Genomic DNA, 15090 nt, shown 5'->3' with positions numbered 1-15090 from the left:
CCCACGACTCCCTGCCACTGCGTACACTTCTGCAAGCTCCATGCTGCCCTGGCAATGCGTCCCCTGCCCCCGTGGCTGCAGCAGGGGCTGAAGAGCAAGGTTGTACCCCTCACTGCTGCCACACAGGCAGGGGACACGTCGCCAGGTCAGCGGCAACAAGCGGATTAGCTGAGGTTTTGGCGCCACTGGAATTGGTTAGCAGACGGCTCCTCAGCTCTTGATGTTGCCACCTGTTTTCCTGAGGTATGTCTTCAGTGTGTCCTTGTATAGTTTCCTCTGACTGCTGCAAGAGCTCAGAAGTATATACAAACTAGTATAGAAACATTGTCTTAAACTCAACTCTGTATCTCTAGAAAGATATTTGCAGTATTACTTCAGCTGCTGAGAAAAAAATCATCTCCTGTGTGGAGATAATTGAGGCCAATGAGGACTCTAGGAGAAGGCAAGATGCAAGTTGCCCCTGCTAGGTAAAACATCTTGCCCTCAAAACAGAGAAGAGAAAGCAGAGGCAGAAATAGGAGAGAAGTCCCAGCCTACTGCCTACTCTCTCCACTGCAAAAGGACTTGCAACTTCTGTGGACAGATCTGTGGCTCAAGGATAAGACTTAAGTCAGCTCAACACCTATCAGTGAGCTGGTGTAAAGATCATCCTCAAATCGAGGGATTGCTGACAACAATATTAGTGTATGAAAGCCTTAAAGTTGGAAATTATCTCATGGATTTAGGAAGAAAAGTGCTTCCCTTGAAAGGGAAACACTTACCACTTTCAGAAGGAATGTACAGAACCCTTCATTTTTATGGTTCCCTTGTATTCATCTTCTATTTCCTCCAACAGGCCATTTTTAAAAACAGAAGTTGTTGGAAAAAGGATAAGGAAGAATCATTCAGCATTGATTATTGAATCCTACAGCATTGTAGGACATCAGTAAAAGCTTATACAGCCTCAAATTAAGTTTGAAGAGAAGTGGGAAATTATTCCTTTGGCTCTATTGGTACCTGAGAAAAGACACAGCAAGGTAAGAGAAGGCAATACAACATGCCTGGTGTCGATTCTGCAGGGTGCAGGAAGTGTCTTCTATGACAATATAGTTTTGGTTAGGAAGGAAAAAAGGAACTCGTCTTCAGAACAGGTCTAGCAGAAGACAGATAATTTAGCAGCTTTTACTAACTAGTAGTTAGTTAACCAGGTAGAAGATGAATGATAAGGAACCCTTTACTCAGAAGAATCCTATGGTTAACCTCCGTGTGCGGCTCATTTAGCATGCTGTCTTTTACCTACCCTAAGAAAATTACTTGTAGACCTCTCCTTTTTGGTGGCAGCAGCAAACAGTCAAAATAGCAAAAGCTACAGAAAAGACTCACATACAAGCACATTATGCTCACTCACAAGCAGAACATATCTTCTGTCCCATACTAAAGCATCAGCAGCTGCAGATTTCAGGAACAGCTTGCTTGAAAATTTTAACTTGGAGAGACTAATTCTCCATGGGGGGTGCTGATTCAGTTGCTGACTGGGCAATTCCATGTTGAAATCAAAGAGCAGGAGCAATTAGCCCATACTGGAGACCACAAAACACAAAACACAGTATGCAAAAAAGATTCTCAAAAATTAGCCTACTTTGAAACGCACAAGAATATCCTGATTTTCAACGTATTTTATTGGCCAGAACCACTTCAATATCCAATCAAAAGTCTTTAATCTCTTAAAGTATCACCTACATTTTGAAACAGTAAACAATACACATATCACTTCAAAGATACCATGTCTCTGCTTACAGACTTCAACTTTGTACAATATCCTTTGAAGGTGACAGCAGCAATGTATTTAATCCATGTATTATGGGAGTGACTTCTATTTCAGGTAAGTTGCACATAAAATATATAAGTGATTAGATATTACTTTACCAGAGTCTTACTCCTCTATACACTGAGGTACCATCATAAATAGCTACTAGAAAATGCTTAAAAACTCATGATGATCCTTCTTAAAAACTCACAATGATCCTTGATAAGTAAGGAGATTTCATGAGCACATATTTAGACTCTTTAACAAATTAAATATTTCAATCATTTCATTTTGACTTAATTTAAGGTTGTGGTTCTCAACCTTCTTAGACTCCAGGCACCCCTGCAGAACTTTTGTAAATTGAATGGCATCCCATTTCAAAACCAAATTTATTTATTATAGTGCTTACCTGCTTGAAGAGAGACTGGGAAGGTAGAGGAGCAGCTGACAGGGAAGGGCCTGTACATCAGTGAATGAAAGGAGGAGGAGCAGCTGGTCAGAAAGAGCCTGCACTTATCTCCTCACTGAAACCTGATTTTATCTTGTTTATTTTCTCTGGAAGTAAGATGCCTTGGCACACTTGTTGAGAAGCACTGATCTAAGGTGATACTAAGGAAGGCTGATAATGGTAAGAGTGCATGGGAGTTAAATGAAAATGTGGTGATGGTCTACCACTCTTCTGAGCTATTTTGGTATGTGAAATTTGCCCTCCTTGTATCACAACGCCCATCCATGAAGAGTTTTTACCTTCAGGTAAAAAAAAAAATGATTAATAAAAAACAGTATATCAGTGCTGACCTAACATATGTAAGATATGATCCCAAAGGTAGAAAGAGGAATTTACTATTGATTTTCAGTAAGTTTTATGGATCTACATCTGTGATACAAGTCCCCTTTAGAATACAGACGTTAATTCCATATGCATTCTCTCACTAATTCATTAACTGGACCAAAGACATGCAAGAAGCTTCAGGCTCAAAACCATGTCAGTTATTTTCTGTTTAGTCTACTCAAGCCTCTGAAGAAATAAGGTAGATTGGGTGGAAAAAATCTAGTTAGACGCAGGTAAGCTAGCTTTAACAACCAGCTAAGAGGTGAAATGCATACAGACTTCTCAGGACTTTTGCTGACATTCGTGTTAGCTAAATCCTTGTGCAAAAGGGCATCCCCAGAATAGCCAACATGTTTCCATTTATCCTAGAATAGAATAAGCAAAACATGAAAGTCTAAATTACCTAAAATGTCCTTCTAATTAATGATTCTAATCCTCTCTTCGTTTTCATATACAGAGTGGAAAAAAAAAAAAAGATAATTTTTCCTGCTTTTTCAACTCCACACAACTTCTCAATTTGAATGAACTAGTTCAAATGAACAAAATATTTTTTCTGCACCTGCAACACAGGCTACTATTCTCAGAAACTGGCTTAGATAAAAGGGGCGGGGGTGTAGCTTTCTATGTTGAGGAAAGCTACGCATCCCTGCAAGCTGATGTTGGCGACCAGGGTGGACAACTGGAGACCCTCTCGGTTAAAATCCATGGGGAACACGGCACAAGGGACACAACGGTGGGTGTCTACTACAGACCTCCCACCCAAAGTCAAGAGCTTGACCAGGAGTTCAGCAAGGTATTGGCTGAGGCTGCATGCTCCAGGACCATGGTTGTCATGGGTGACTTCAATTACCCAGACATCTTGTGGGAGGATCACTCAGCAAAATCCGAGCGGTCACAAAGCTTCCTATCGTGTGTGGATGACCTCTACCTGACTCAAGAAGTCTACAGGCCAACGAGAGGTAAAGTGCTGCTCGGCCTGGTACTGACTACTGGGGATGACCTAATCGGCGACCTAGTGATTGATGGGAAGCTGGGTGACAGAGACCACAAGCTGATCACCTTCGCCAGGTCCAGTCCTGCAGGGAGCAAACCAGGAAAGCCAAGGCTGCACCTGAACTCTAACTAGCTTCAAGTATCAAGGACAATAAAAAGTCCTTTTTCAGATATGTGGGGAGCTAGAGGAAAAGCAAGGGCAACTTTGGACCCCTGCTGAATCAGATGGGAGAACTGACGCCCAGGAAAAAGCCAACCTATTAAATGGGTACTTTACGTCGGTCTTTCATCAGTCCCATGGGACGCCCATGCCTGCTACAGGACAGGGAGGTCTGGGTGAGGGAGATTCCCTTCCCTCCATCAATGCTGACCTCGTGAAGGAACACCTGGAGAGGCTGGATACCTTCAAGTCACCTGGCCCTGACAATCTATGCCTCAGGGTACTCAAGGAGCTGGCAAATATCATAGCCCAGCCTCTGGCACGGATCTTTGAAAACTCCTGGTGCTCTGGTGTAGTGCCCGAAGACTGGAAGAAAGCCAATGTGGTGCCTATCTTCAAGAAAGGGAGGAAAGTGGATCTGGCAAACTATAGGCCCAGCCTGACCTCTATCCTGGGGAAGGTCTTAGAAAAAGTTTTTTAAAGAGGCCATCCGTAATGGACTGGCCAACACCAACATCCTAAGGGATAGCCAGCACGTGTTTGTTGCGGGTAGGTCTTGCTTGATCAATCTCATTTCCTTCTATGACCAGGCGACCTATCACCTGGACAAGAGAGAAGAAATTGATGTCATATATTTTGACCTCAAAAAAGTCTTCGATCTAGTATTCCATGATCACCTCTTGGTGAAACTAGCCAATTGTGGCCTTGGGTCCACCACGATCCGCTGGCTGGGAAATTGGCTCCGTGGTCGGACCCAGAGGGTGGTAACTGACGGGAGTCAATTGTCATGGTGTCCTGTGACCAGTGGGGTCCCCCAAGACTCTGTCCTTGGACCCATATTGTTCAACATCTTCATTAATGATGTGGACATTGGACTCAGAAGTGGACTGGCCAAGTTCGCTGATGACACCAAACTTTGGGGCAAAGCAGCCACACCTGAAGACAGGAGGGCAATCCACGCTGACCTGGACAGGCTCAGCAAATGGACGGATGAGAACCTGATGGTGTTTAACACTGAAAAATGCAAGGTTCTCTACCTTGGGAAGAAAAACCTGCAGCATCCTTATAGGCTCAGCAATGCTACGCTGGCTAGTACTATGGAAGAAAGAGACTTGAGGGTCATCACTGACCACAAGATGAACATGAGCCTGCAATGCAATGCTGCGGCTAGTAAAGCGACCAAAACTCTGGCTTGCATCTATAGATGCTCCTCAAGCAAATCCCGGGACGTCATTCTCCCCTTGTACTTGGCCTTGGTGAGGCCGCAGCTGGAGTACTGCGTCCAGTTTTGGGCCCTGCAATTCAAAAAGGATGTGGAGAAGCTTGAGAGAGTCCAGAGAAGAGCCACATGCATGATCAGAGGTCAGGAAAACAGACCTTACGACGACAGGCTGAGAGCTATGAGGCTCTTTAGCCTGGAAAAGTGTAGGCTTGGGGTTATCTGATGGCCACCTATAAGTTTATCAGGGGTGACCATCAGTATCTGGGGGAACGTTTGTTCACCAGAGCGCCCCAAGGGATGACGAGGTCAAACGGTTATAAACTCCTGCAAGACCGCTTCAGGCTGGACATAAGGAAGAATTTCTTTACTGTCTGAGCCCCCAAGGTCTGGAATAGCCTGCCATCAGAGGTGGTTCAAGCACCTACATTGAACACCTTCAAGAGTAAACTGGATGCTTATCTTGCTGGGATCCTATGAACCCAGCTGACTTCCTGCCCTTCAGCAGGGGGCTGGATTCGATGGTCTATCGAGGTCCCTTCCAGCCCTAGTGTCTATGAAATCTATGATTTCACCAGTCTAATGCATTCATTAATCACAGCAGCTGGGTTCCCCACAGGATCATTTACTTAATACAGTAGATAGATGACCCTCATCTTATGTTTACAAAGCCTGACTTCAAAACTTTTAACATCTAAATTATGAATCTCCCCATTAAGAACCTGGTTACAAGTTAGGGAGAAAAACACGCCTGTACAGAAGAATGGGCCAGGTGCAAGTCAGGAAAACATTTCAGGAAAAGTAAACATCCTGTGACACCATAAAGAATAAAGACTAGGTCACACAGACAATTTTGGGTGATATGACAGCCACTAACACTATCATCATGATTAGATGGCAGATAGGTTTTGAGTTCAAATAATTCCTTACATGCTTCAGTCTCTAGATCCATGTTCCAAGACAGTGTTGATTCACAAACAAGATACACAAATAATGAAATGCCATGTGTGGTTATGAAAGCACAACTGCCCCTTAAAAATAGTAATATCCAGTAAGATACTGAAGTTGGCATCTCAACAGAGTGCAAGATAGAAAACAATGAAAAAGAAGCATAACTAGATATTTTAATAAAACTTTTTCCACATTAATTTCTCCATAATGGTGTCTTCAATTTCACTGGAAACAGTCAAATTCAAAATTAAGCAGCGTGCCACTAGCAAGGCCACCAGGCTAATGGAATCTGAATTTGAAAGCAAAAAATGGAGGCATGAGAACCAAAAGCAACAAGTTTCAGTAGCAGAATTGTAAAAGAAAGGCACGTGTGAACAGACTACAAAAAATGCCTCTATAAAAAGCCGGAATCTCTGTCACCTCTGCAACAAAACTGAAGGCACGCTTTCCCCTTCACAGAAAAGATGTTTGAGAGTAGGGGTGCACCAATAGAAAATTTCGGGGCCAATACTGATGGCGGACTTTTAGAGAGCCATATCGTCCGAAACCTATCTGATTCTGATACGTAGCCTGGCAGCATGGAGAGCAGCGTCCAGCTAGTAAGTCTGTTGTCCAGGGCCACATGCAGATCTTCAGAAGTTAATATGCATCTCCTTGAATCTTTGCACAAGCACACAGCGACCAGCTTCCAAAGCTGGTTACCGTGTGCTCGTTCAAAGATTCAAGGAGACACATATTAACTTCTGAAGAGCCACATGTGGCTCCGGACCTGCAGGTTGGCCACCCCTGATTTAGACTACAGACTTTCAGGTAGGAACTCCACTCTTACTGGGCGTGTCTATGCATACATTAATGCACCTTTTCTAAAGCGCATTAAGCTTAGTATCTCCAATGTGAGGTATTAATTAATATGCAGTACACTGCGCAAGTGCACAGTAGCGCATTTGCATGGTTTTTTAGTGACGTTAAATGTGCAGTAGACTATTTTACTGTCCATTAGAGTAATGTCATGGTTTTTTACATGACACTTTAATGCTCGGTAAAATAATCTACTGTGCATTACAGCACATGGGTAGGCACGCCCACTTTGAGTTTGTATTCTACCGGGCATAAGTCCCTGATCTGAGAGATACCACAGTACTAACAGCAGCAGAATGATGCAGTCCCAATGTTCCTCCCTCAAAAAAAATATTGAAAAGAATTGCTTTCAAGCTTAATATACACAGGAAAATTAACTGTATATTCTAAAAACTAAATCCATATCCCTTATTAGTTTTCCAAAGGATTCTTTTTAATTGGCTAAACAAGGCCATACTAACTGACAAATCCATAACTCTGAGTGTTAGAAAGAATCAAGCAATTCACAGAATAAAGTGACCTGCCAATCTTGTTTTACAAAGATTCAACTTCACATAAAAATGTAGCTTAAAAATATCTCCTTTCCTGTTACGAATCTACTGTTGTGGGCTTTACAGAAGGAAAAACCTGCTTACTATTCAACTCCTCTAGATTATTCAGTGTGCACCACTACACTTCTCCTACTTTAAAGATCAGGAGTCAGCAACATTTTCAAGCAGGGGCCCAGAATGATCAAGCTCATGTCTGACATGGGCCAGCAACAGGACCCAGCCATCTTCCACTGCTTCTCTTTACTGCCCAGCCGTGGAGTGGCCTGGGCGGAGCTCTCCTGCTGCCCAACCACAGCATGACGTAGCACAGGCATAGGCCCCCACTGTTGAAGTCACGGTTCCTTGGGACAGATAGGACCTAAAGGCCACAGGTTACTGTGGCCTATTATAAATTGTAGTGCACTTTGTTTATTGCACTATAAAACTTAAACCAAAATACATCTAATGCACCAGCATTTCTAAAAACCCCAGCTCAATCACTGTGAAAAGCCATCAGGAACTGCTGCCTTTGATGCTATCCCTTCAGCTTTCCAAATGTCCTCAACTGCCACAAAATCTTCCTATTCCTGGCTGAGCTCTCACCCTCCACTTCAAACTTGAGACAGGCATCAGCAGATGTACTATCAACAGATTAAATCACAGCCTTTGTTGACATATCACTGCTCAGCAGATTCATTACAGTGTATGCTAGGTTTACAGAAAGTTAAAAAGGGGTATTCTTCAATGCATGGCATTCATATGGTGTGTTATAATTATCAATCCCAAAATACAAACCTTTTCTCTCAAGTTACCTTTCTTATTGGAAATTTATATTATTCTCTATATTCCTATTTCATGATGCCTCAAAATCCTGAACTCTACGATCTATAACCTCTCCCAAAAACCAAGAGTTTGGGCTTTGGTAGATATGGTTGTAAAATGAGAACTTTCTGATTTTGAAAGCTTGGATAAAAGTTTAATTTTATAAACCATAAATTTGATGGTAATGATCAAAAGCCTTGACCAAAAACTAGAAATAGTTGAGCATAAATTGACTTCAAAGTAAAACAAATCAACCAACATTGTTCTCATCCCCTCAACAGCATCTTACATTTTAAGGCACTACTTGGCATCAAACTCAACCCTTTTAAGTTGTAGGGTGAGTACTTTTAAAAGCTTTAAAACTTTTTTCTCTCAATATTTAACTCCATTTCATATTTTGAATGTTAACAATCAGATCAATTAACAAATCAACAATGAATAATCTTAGTCTGCAACCAGATCAGCTGCCTGTTCCACAGACATCCAGTAATTTTAGGGTACATTAATAGAGCTAATGTAGAGATGTTAAATAATATACTACAAAGATATTTTAAAAGTGAATGAATATCACCTTTAGATGAACAATTTATAACAACATTTACAGCCATTTAGCTCAAACGTTACTTTAACCATCACCATGCAACTTTTCAGATATTTAAATCAAATGAAAGGGCTTGATTTTGAGAGAAAAATATATGAATTTACAGCATCTTGGAGTTAATCCAACTTCTTCCATGTAAATACACCCTGTAAAGCTGTTTATGCATGAATGACTGATGGAACCAAGAATTGTCAATCAGGAAATCATCTGCATGCATGCATAAACCCAACTATCCTTTTTGTCTTAATTAAGCATGGATGGGTTTTAAAGCGGAACAAACAAATAATAAAGACCCACCTTGTTTTGTATTTTTCACATTTATAAACCTGGAGATATGAGCAATAGATTATAAACCTTTGCAGAAACAAGACATTCAACTATGTACTCTACAATTACTATTTTATAGAGCTTCAAGTCTACTGAAGATCTGTTGACTACCATCGCTCTTTATGGCAATTTATTAGCCATACTCCCAAGACAACAATTTACAAGTATATTTGGAAATAACCTGCTCTTAATCAATAGAAGCAATCATGCTCATTTTGGTATGTCCAAGTACTCTTTTAGAAAAGCATTAACTTAAAGAATGTTTAGGTATTACAAAAAGTCACTGTTAGATCATCACCTTTTACAAAACCCATACAATGCTTAAATCTATTAATGTGAGATAAGGTTGAAGTACTGTTGACTGTTTCCTTGATTAAATCAGTTTCAATCAAACCAGTAATTGTTTAAATAAAAAAAAATGCAGTATTTTAAAACTTTAAATTATATACTAGTAACCAGATAACACTTACCAGAAAATTTGTAATTGGAAATATAATAAAAGGAAGGTTTAAATAACAAAGGGGAACTCAGAGCACTATCCTCTTTCAGCACTTTGACTGCCTGGACCATCTTGTGAGAGACAACTAGAAAAGAATCTATTTACACTCAGGAAAACTGTTTTCCTGCTACACAATTTCACAGCATCCTTCCTGAAGCTTCAAAAATCCAAATGGCTTCAATGTTTCCTACTGTTCTGTAACATTTATGATGGTTTGAATGATGCAGTTTTTGAGGTTAAGATAAACAAATGCGAACACAGTAGAAGGAACACATCTATATAGATCTTTCTTCCTATATGTATTTTCAAAACTAAGATCACCTGTATGCATCGTCTTCTTTCAAGTTTCATATCATCGTGTGGGGGTGGAGGGGGAAGAGTCCAGCAGCAAACCACACTGTAAAAATGAAAAAGAATATATTAAAACAAGAGTCAAGAACACAATATATCACTATCTTGAGAATTTTAAAATATGACTTCCTATCTTTAGGGAAGGAACCACACTTTTGTGTGGCATTGGGCTGTAAATACTATCAATATACACATAACTAGAAAAGAGATGGAACTTTTTAATAGGAAGCAGAATTGTTCAATTGTTCCAGGATACACCCAGAAGTCCAAAGACCTGTTTTCTGTTCACAATCATCAATCACAAATTGTTTGAGTCTGTGTGCAAGTCTGTCAGTGCCAATTTTTAAAAATTACCCTTTAGCTAATTCATATCTCAGGTCCCCAAAACAAAGATACCAATATATACCCAGCTTGAAAAGATCTTAAATATCTTTGGATATTGTGCTGTAGATACCTACAATATTATAAAACAAATAATGCTGAGTATGATTTTAAGCAATCCTGATAAAAGAACAGACATAGAAACACACATGAATGAAAACAGACTTCTGATGCAGTACATCTTTTGCTTCATTTTGCATGATGTTGAATTTAGTTCTTTCACTCCCAAATATTAATATTTTCCCAAAACTAGAAAAATAGCTTCATTACAAAATCAAGCAGAAAGAAAAGGTGAGTTGTTCAAGATAAAGGTCTAGCAATAATAAAAAACGGCAAGAAGCAGCTATAAAGAAAAAACACTGGACATATTTTTAAAAATAAAATAAAAAAGAAAACAAAACAAACAAAATGGCTTCATGCTTCAAATATACTTCAAAGTAAAATTCTAAATACTATACAACTGAAATAGAATATGAAGATACTTAGTAAGAACTCTGTATTTTAGGGAACAATTCTTCTTAGTTAACTAATTGGTTGTTTAATTGTTTTGCAAAATCTGTATTTTCCATTATTCACATTTGGGGATGCAAGTTTCTCTATTCTACTCTGCATCCCTTGGGAGAAACTAGATCACTAATCAAACCATTCCTGAAATACAAACTACAAACATTAATAACTATTTGTTTTCCCAAACTTAACCTATTTAACTTGGGTGCCCAAATTTATGAGTATACTCTTCAAACCCCCAACCCAAAACTTTTACATGCCTAAATATTTGCCAGGAAGCTCCTTAAACACTTGGCAATTTGCTGTGGTACATACCCAGAACAGGTGCAGTTCAGCACCTAATCTCATGCATAAGGCTGCTAAGAATCCACTAACTAGACACCTCTGTAGCCAAGTACCTTAACAAATTTAATCCACTAGGCACACTCTGAGGATGCCCAAGCCACAGCAGAAGCAAGTTCAGCACAAAATGCAATCACCGTGACTACTTTCATTCCAGAACATAGGAAAGAACACCTACTTTTAATATGAAATACAGATATCAACTGGCTTCTATATAAATCAGTAATTAGATAAAATCCGAAACAGTCGTTAGAGCAAGCAGTCCTGCCTAGACTCCTCTCTCCCAGATGGAAACCCCAATCAGTGGGCTAACTAAGTCATATACCCTCTATCGTGCTCTATGACACCATCTTCTAAACAGTAACACACCTTCACCAGAAGAGGTGAAGTTTTACACTTCAATCTATCTGTTAGACCGCTCTCCATAGAATGGGGAGTTATGGGATCATACTTTCTAATGGTAAGGAAAGCACTGGACCCTATTCCCCCACTTCCTTGGCAAGCACTAATCATTAGGCAATCATAAAAACATGAATATTGCTACCACTACATGCCTTTTAAAAAATAAGAACAAAAGACATCTGTTTCCAAAAGGGTCAATATAGGTAAATCACTCTAGGAGAGGGTTGCAGGCTATGAATCCTAATCTAGTCCTCACGAAGTGGTATTTCAAACCTCTGCAGTATTATGTTTTAGCTAGATTAAGTGCATTTCTACTCCCCCACCCACCCATGTCCTGCCATACTGTCTGTTATAAATCCTGTTGAGACACTCACTTCTCCCCCATGCATTGTATAGGAAACTGGCCATATGTCTAAATTAAAATATACTGGTGATTTTGACAATTCAGTGAAGAAACCTGCCCTGTATAAACACTTGTATAAAAGTTAGCAAGATACCTAGGTGAATTAAATGAAGCTAAAATATGATGCAATATTGAGCAATGGTCATCATGTTCTGAAAAAGTATGACACCAATATTACAGAGCATGGTCCAGCAGAGTGTTTTTCAAACTTTTTACATTTGCAGACCCCTAAAAAAATTTAATGGAGGTGCATACCCCTTTGAATTGTAAGTGTGGCTATTCACATATTTTTGATTGATCACAGACAACTTTCATAAACTCCTGAGTCATAGACTGCGGACCCCGGGGGTCCACAGACCACAGGTTGAAAAACACTGATCTAGCAAACACTGGGACTAAGAATCTAACGTTCTTATTCTTATCCTGACTGGTTCTTTCCCAATGGTGAAGCAATTATGAAGCAATTATCCACAAACACATACTTATGCTTGCTGTTGCTTATTGACTACTACAGGACGTTTTGCTGAAATGCTGAACTCCAACACAAACTTCCCTATCTTATGCTACATTGCACTTTATAGGTTCTCTAGAGAAAATACAGAAGATGTCAAACTAGAAGGGTATCCCATACGCAGGTTTAAATTCCAGGACAATCCAGAGAGATTTCAGTAGAATGATCTACAGATAATAAAGATTTAGAAATAGTAAAAGAAAACTCCTAAGAACAGGAAATCAATTTTTATGAAATGTGTGGATGTAAGCAAGCAGCCACATCACACATCATAGTCAAGCATATTTTTTGCCTCCTTAACACTGCTAAGAGTAACTACACACTAAAAAGTTATAAGACTATCAGGTTCACTCAAATCCAAGAACAAAGTGTCATCCCCACTGAGCACTGGGAAAGAAAAGCCTCATCTTAGATTCGAGTACCAGCCAAAGACAAGGTGGCTGATGCCCTGAGTGCAGAGGGAGATGGCACAGGAAAGATGTGTAAAAAACAAATGAGAGTGTGAGGCTATTGCTCAGCAACTCAGGAGAGCTGGTTACCAGCACCCAGAAGAATGCTGAACTCCTGAATGACTACTCTGCCTCAGTCTTTCACCGGGGCAAGGGGAAAACAATGCCAGGTAGAGTAGAGGATGAGCATGACAAGAATAATCGCCTCCCTACTATTGCCAGAGAATTGGTGTATGACCAATTAAAAAAAATAGACATACACAAGTAGGACCAAATGAACTTCATCCGAGTGCTGAAGCAGCTGGCCAAACTCATTTCAGAACCCTTGGCGAAACTCTACCACAACTCGTGGCATTCTAGAGAAATCCCTGAGGACTGGAAGGGGTGCCCATTCACAAGAAGGGCAGGAGGGAGGACCCGGGTAGCTATAGGCAATCAGCCTAACTTCCATCCTAGGGAAAATCCTAGAAAAGTTCACCAAGGAATCTATCTGCAATAAGCTTACAAAAGGTAAGATTCTGAATGACAGTCAGCATGGCTTCGTCGCAGGCAGGTCTTGCCTTACCAACCTCATCTCCTTCTATGACCAGGTAATTCACCAACTGGACATGAGACAGCAGGTTGACATTGTATACCTTGACTTCCAAAAGGTCTTTGATCTAGTACTCCATGATGTCCTCACGAGAAAATTGGAGGATTGTGGGCTTAACTCCAAGACAGTCAGGCGGGTAAGAAATCAGCTGCAGGACAGGACCCAGAGAGTCGTAGTGAATGGATCTGTCTCATCCCGGCGAGAAGGGGGCAGTGGTATTTCACAGAGGTCGGTGCTTAGTCCAGTACTTTTCAACATCTTTATTAATGATTTGGATGTGAGGGTGAAGAGCTCACTAGCCAAGTTTGTGGATGACACCAAGTAATGGGGGAGCGTGGTCACGCTTGAAGATAAACTACAAATACAGGCGGACTTAGACAGGCTAGCAAATTGGGCAGATCAGAACCTGATGAAGTTCAATATTGAGAATTGTAAAGTACTCTACCTTAGGATGAGCAACCCTCAACACACCTCTAGGTTTGGCGGCACCAAACTGACTAGCACCACAAACGAAAGGGACCTGGGGGTAGTAATAGACCACAATATGAATATAAGCCGGCAGCGCAATGCTGTAGCCAGTAGGGCAAATACTACTCTGGTATGCATCAACCTATGTACCTTCAGCAAAACCAAGGATTCTTCCGCTCTACTCAGCACTGGTGAGATGGCTATTAGAGTACTAAGTCCAGTTCTGGGCACCACACTTTAACAAGGACATGGACAAGCTTGACAGAGTCCAAAGAAGAGCCACCTGTATGATCAGAGTCTTACATGGCAAGCCAAGCCATATGAAGAATGGCTGAGGGATCTGGGATTCTTCAGCCTGAAGAAAAGGCGGCTGAGGGGGGGACCCTGTAGTAGCTTACTGCTACACTAGGGGAGTACATCAAGGGCTTGGTGAGCACCCGTTCACTAGGGTACCCAAGGTAAAAACTAAAGTAATGGCCACAAACTCCTGGAAGAATGATTCAGGCTCAACATTAGGAAAAAATTCTTCACAGTCAGGGTGTCCAGACTGCGGAATAAGCTCCCTCCAGAGGTAGTGAGATCACCTACCCTGGAAATTTTCCAAAGGAGACTAGACAGTCACCTTGCTGGCGTTACCTGACCCCCAGTAACCTTTCCTGCTTGGTGCAGGGAGCTGGACAGGATGATCTTCCAAGGTCCCTTTTGGTCTTACAATCTATGGATCTAAACCATCCTGTGTGCCAACCATGGGGAAGGCTGGACAGAGCAAGAGGGAAGGAAGAGTGCAGGGGAAACTGTGCAATGGCAGGAAAGCTGCTGCTGCAGCTCCAGCTCCAACCCCAGCCCTGATCTGGGGCCAAGGCCACCACAGCTGATTGCTCCAAGGTCAAAGCTGTCATCTCCACTGCTGTCTGGCCAGGTCTGGGGCCACCACATGCTCTATGCCCTGGACTAGAAGATGATATGTGGCTCAGAGTAAGCAGTAGGGAAGGGTTGGAGGGAGGGGGGATATGGTGAGGACAGGTGGGGGGAGGCAAGTGGGGGTCAGGAAGAGAAAGTCACAGAGGGGCAAAGGACAGGGGTCAGACTGCATGCCCCCCTGCTGC

General features: G+C 41.3%; 1 protein-coding gene across 5 annotated transcripts in view; it reads right to left on the bottom strand.

The window, feature by feature from the left end:
* DYRK1A (dual specificity tyrosine phosphorylation regulated kinase 1A) overlaps positions 1-15090 on the bottom strand; it is a 127706-nt gene that overhangs the window by 71754 nt on the left and 40862 nt on the right. For all 5 annotated transcript variants that reach the window (XM_025212067.1, XM_014523090.1, XM_025212063.1 and 2 more), the window contains one exon: positions 9900-9975. Coding sequence is in view for 4 of the 5 variants with exons in the window: in XM_014523090.1 (XP_014378576.1) it covers positions 9900-9909 (10 nt within the window). In the remaining variant the exon portion in view is untranslated. The remainder of the gene's footprint in view (positions 1-9899; positions 9976-15090) is intronic.

Source organism: Alligator sinensis, unplaced genomic scaffold (genome assembly GCF_000455745.1).
Source record: "Alligator sinensis unplaced genomic scaffold, ASM45574v1 scaffold69_1, whole genome shotgun sequence".
Classification (NCBI taxonomy): Eukaryota; Metazoa; Chordata; order Crocodylia; family Alligatoridae; genus Alligator; species Alligator sinensis.
The sequence above is the reverse complement of the archived record's forward strand: the minus strand, read 5'-3'. Positions and strand labels throughout refer to the sequence as shown.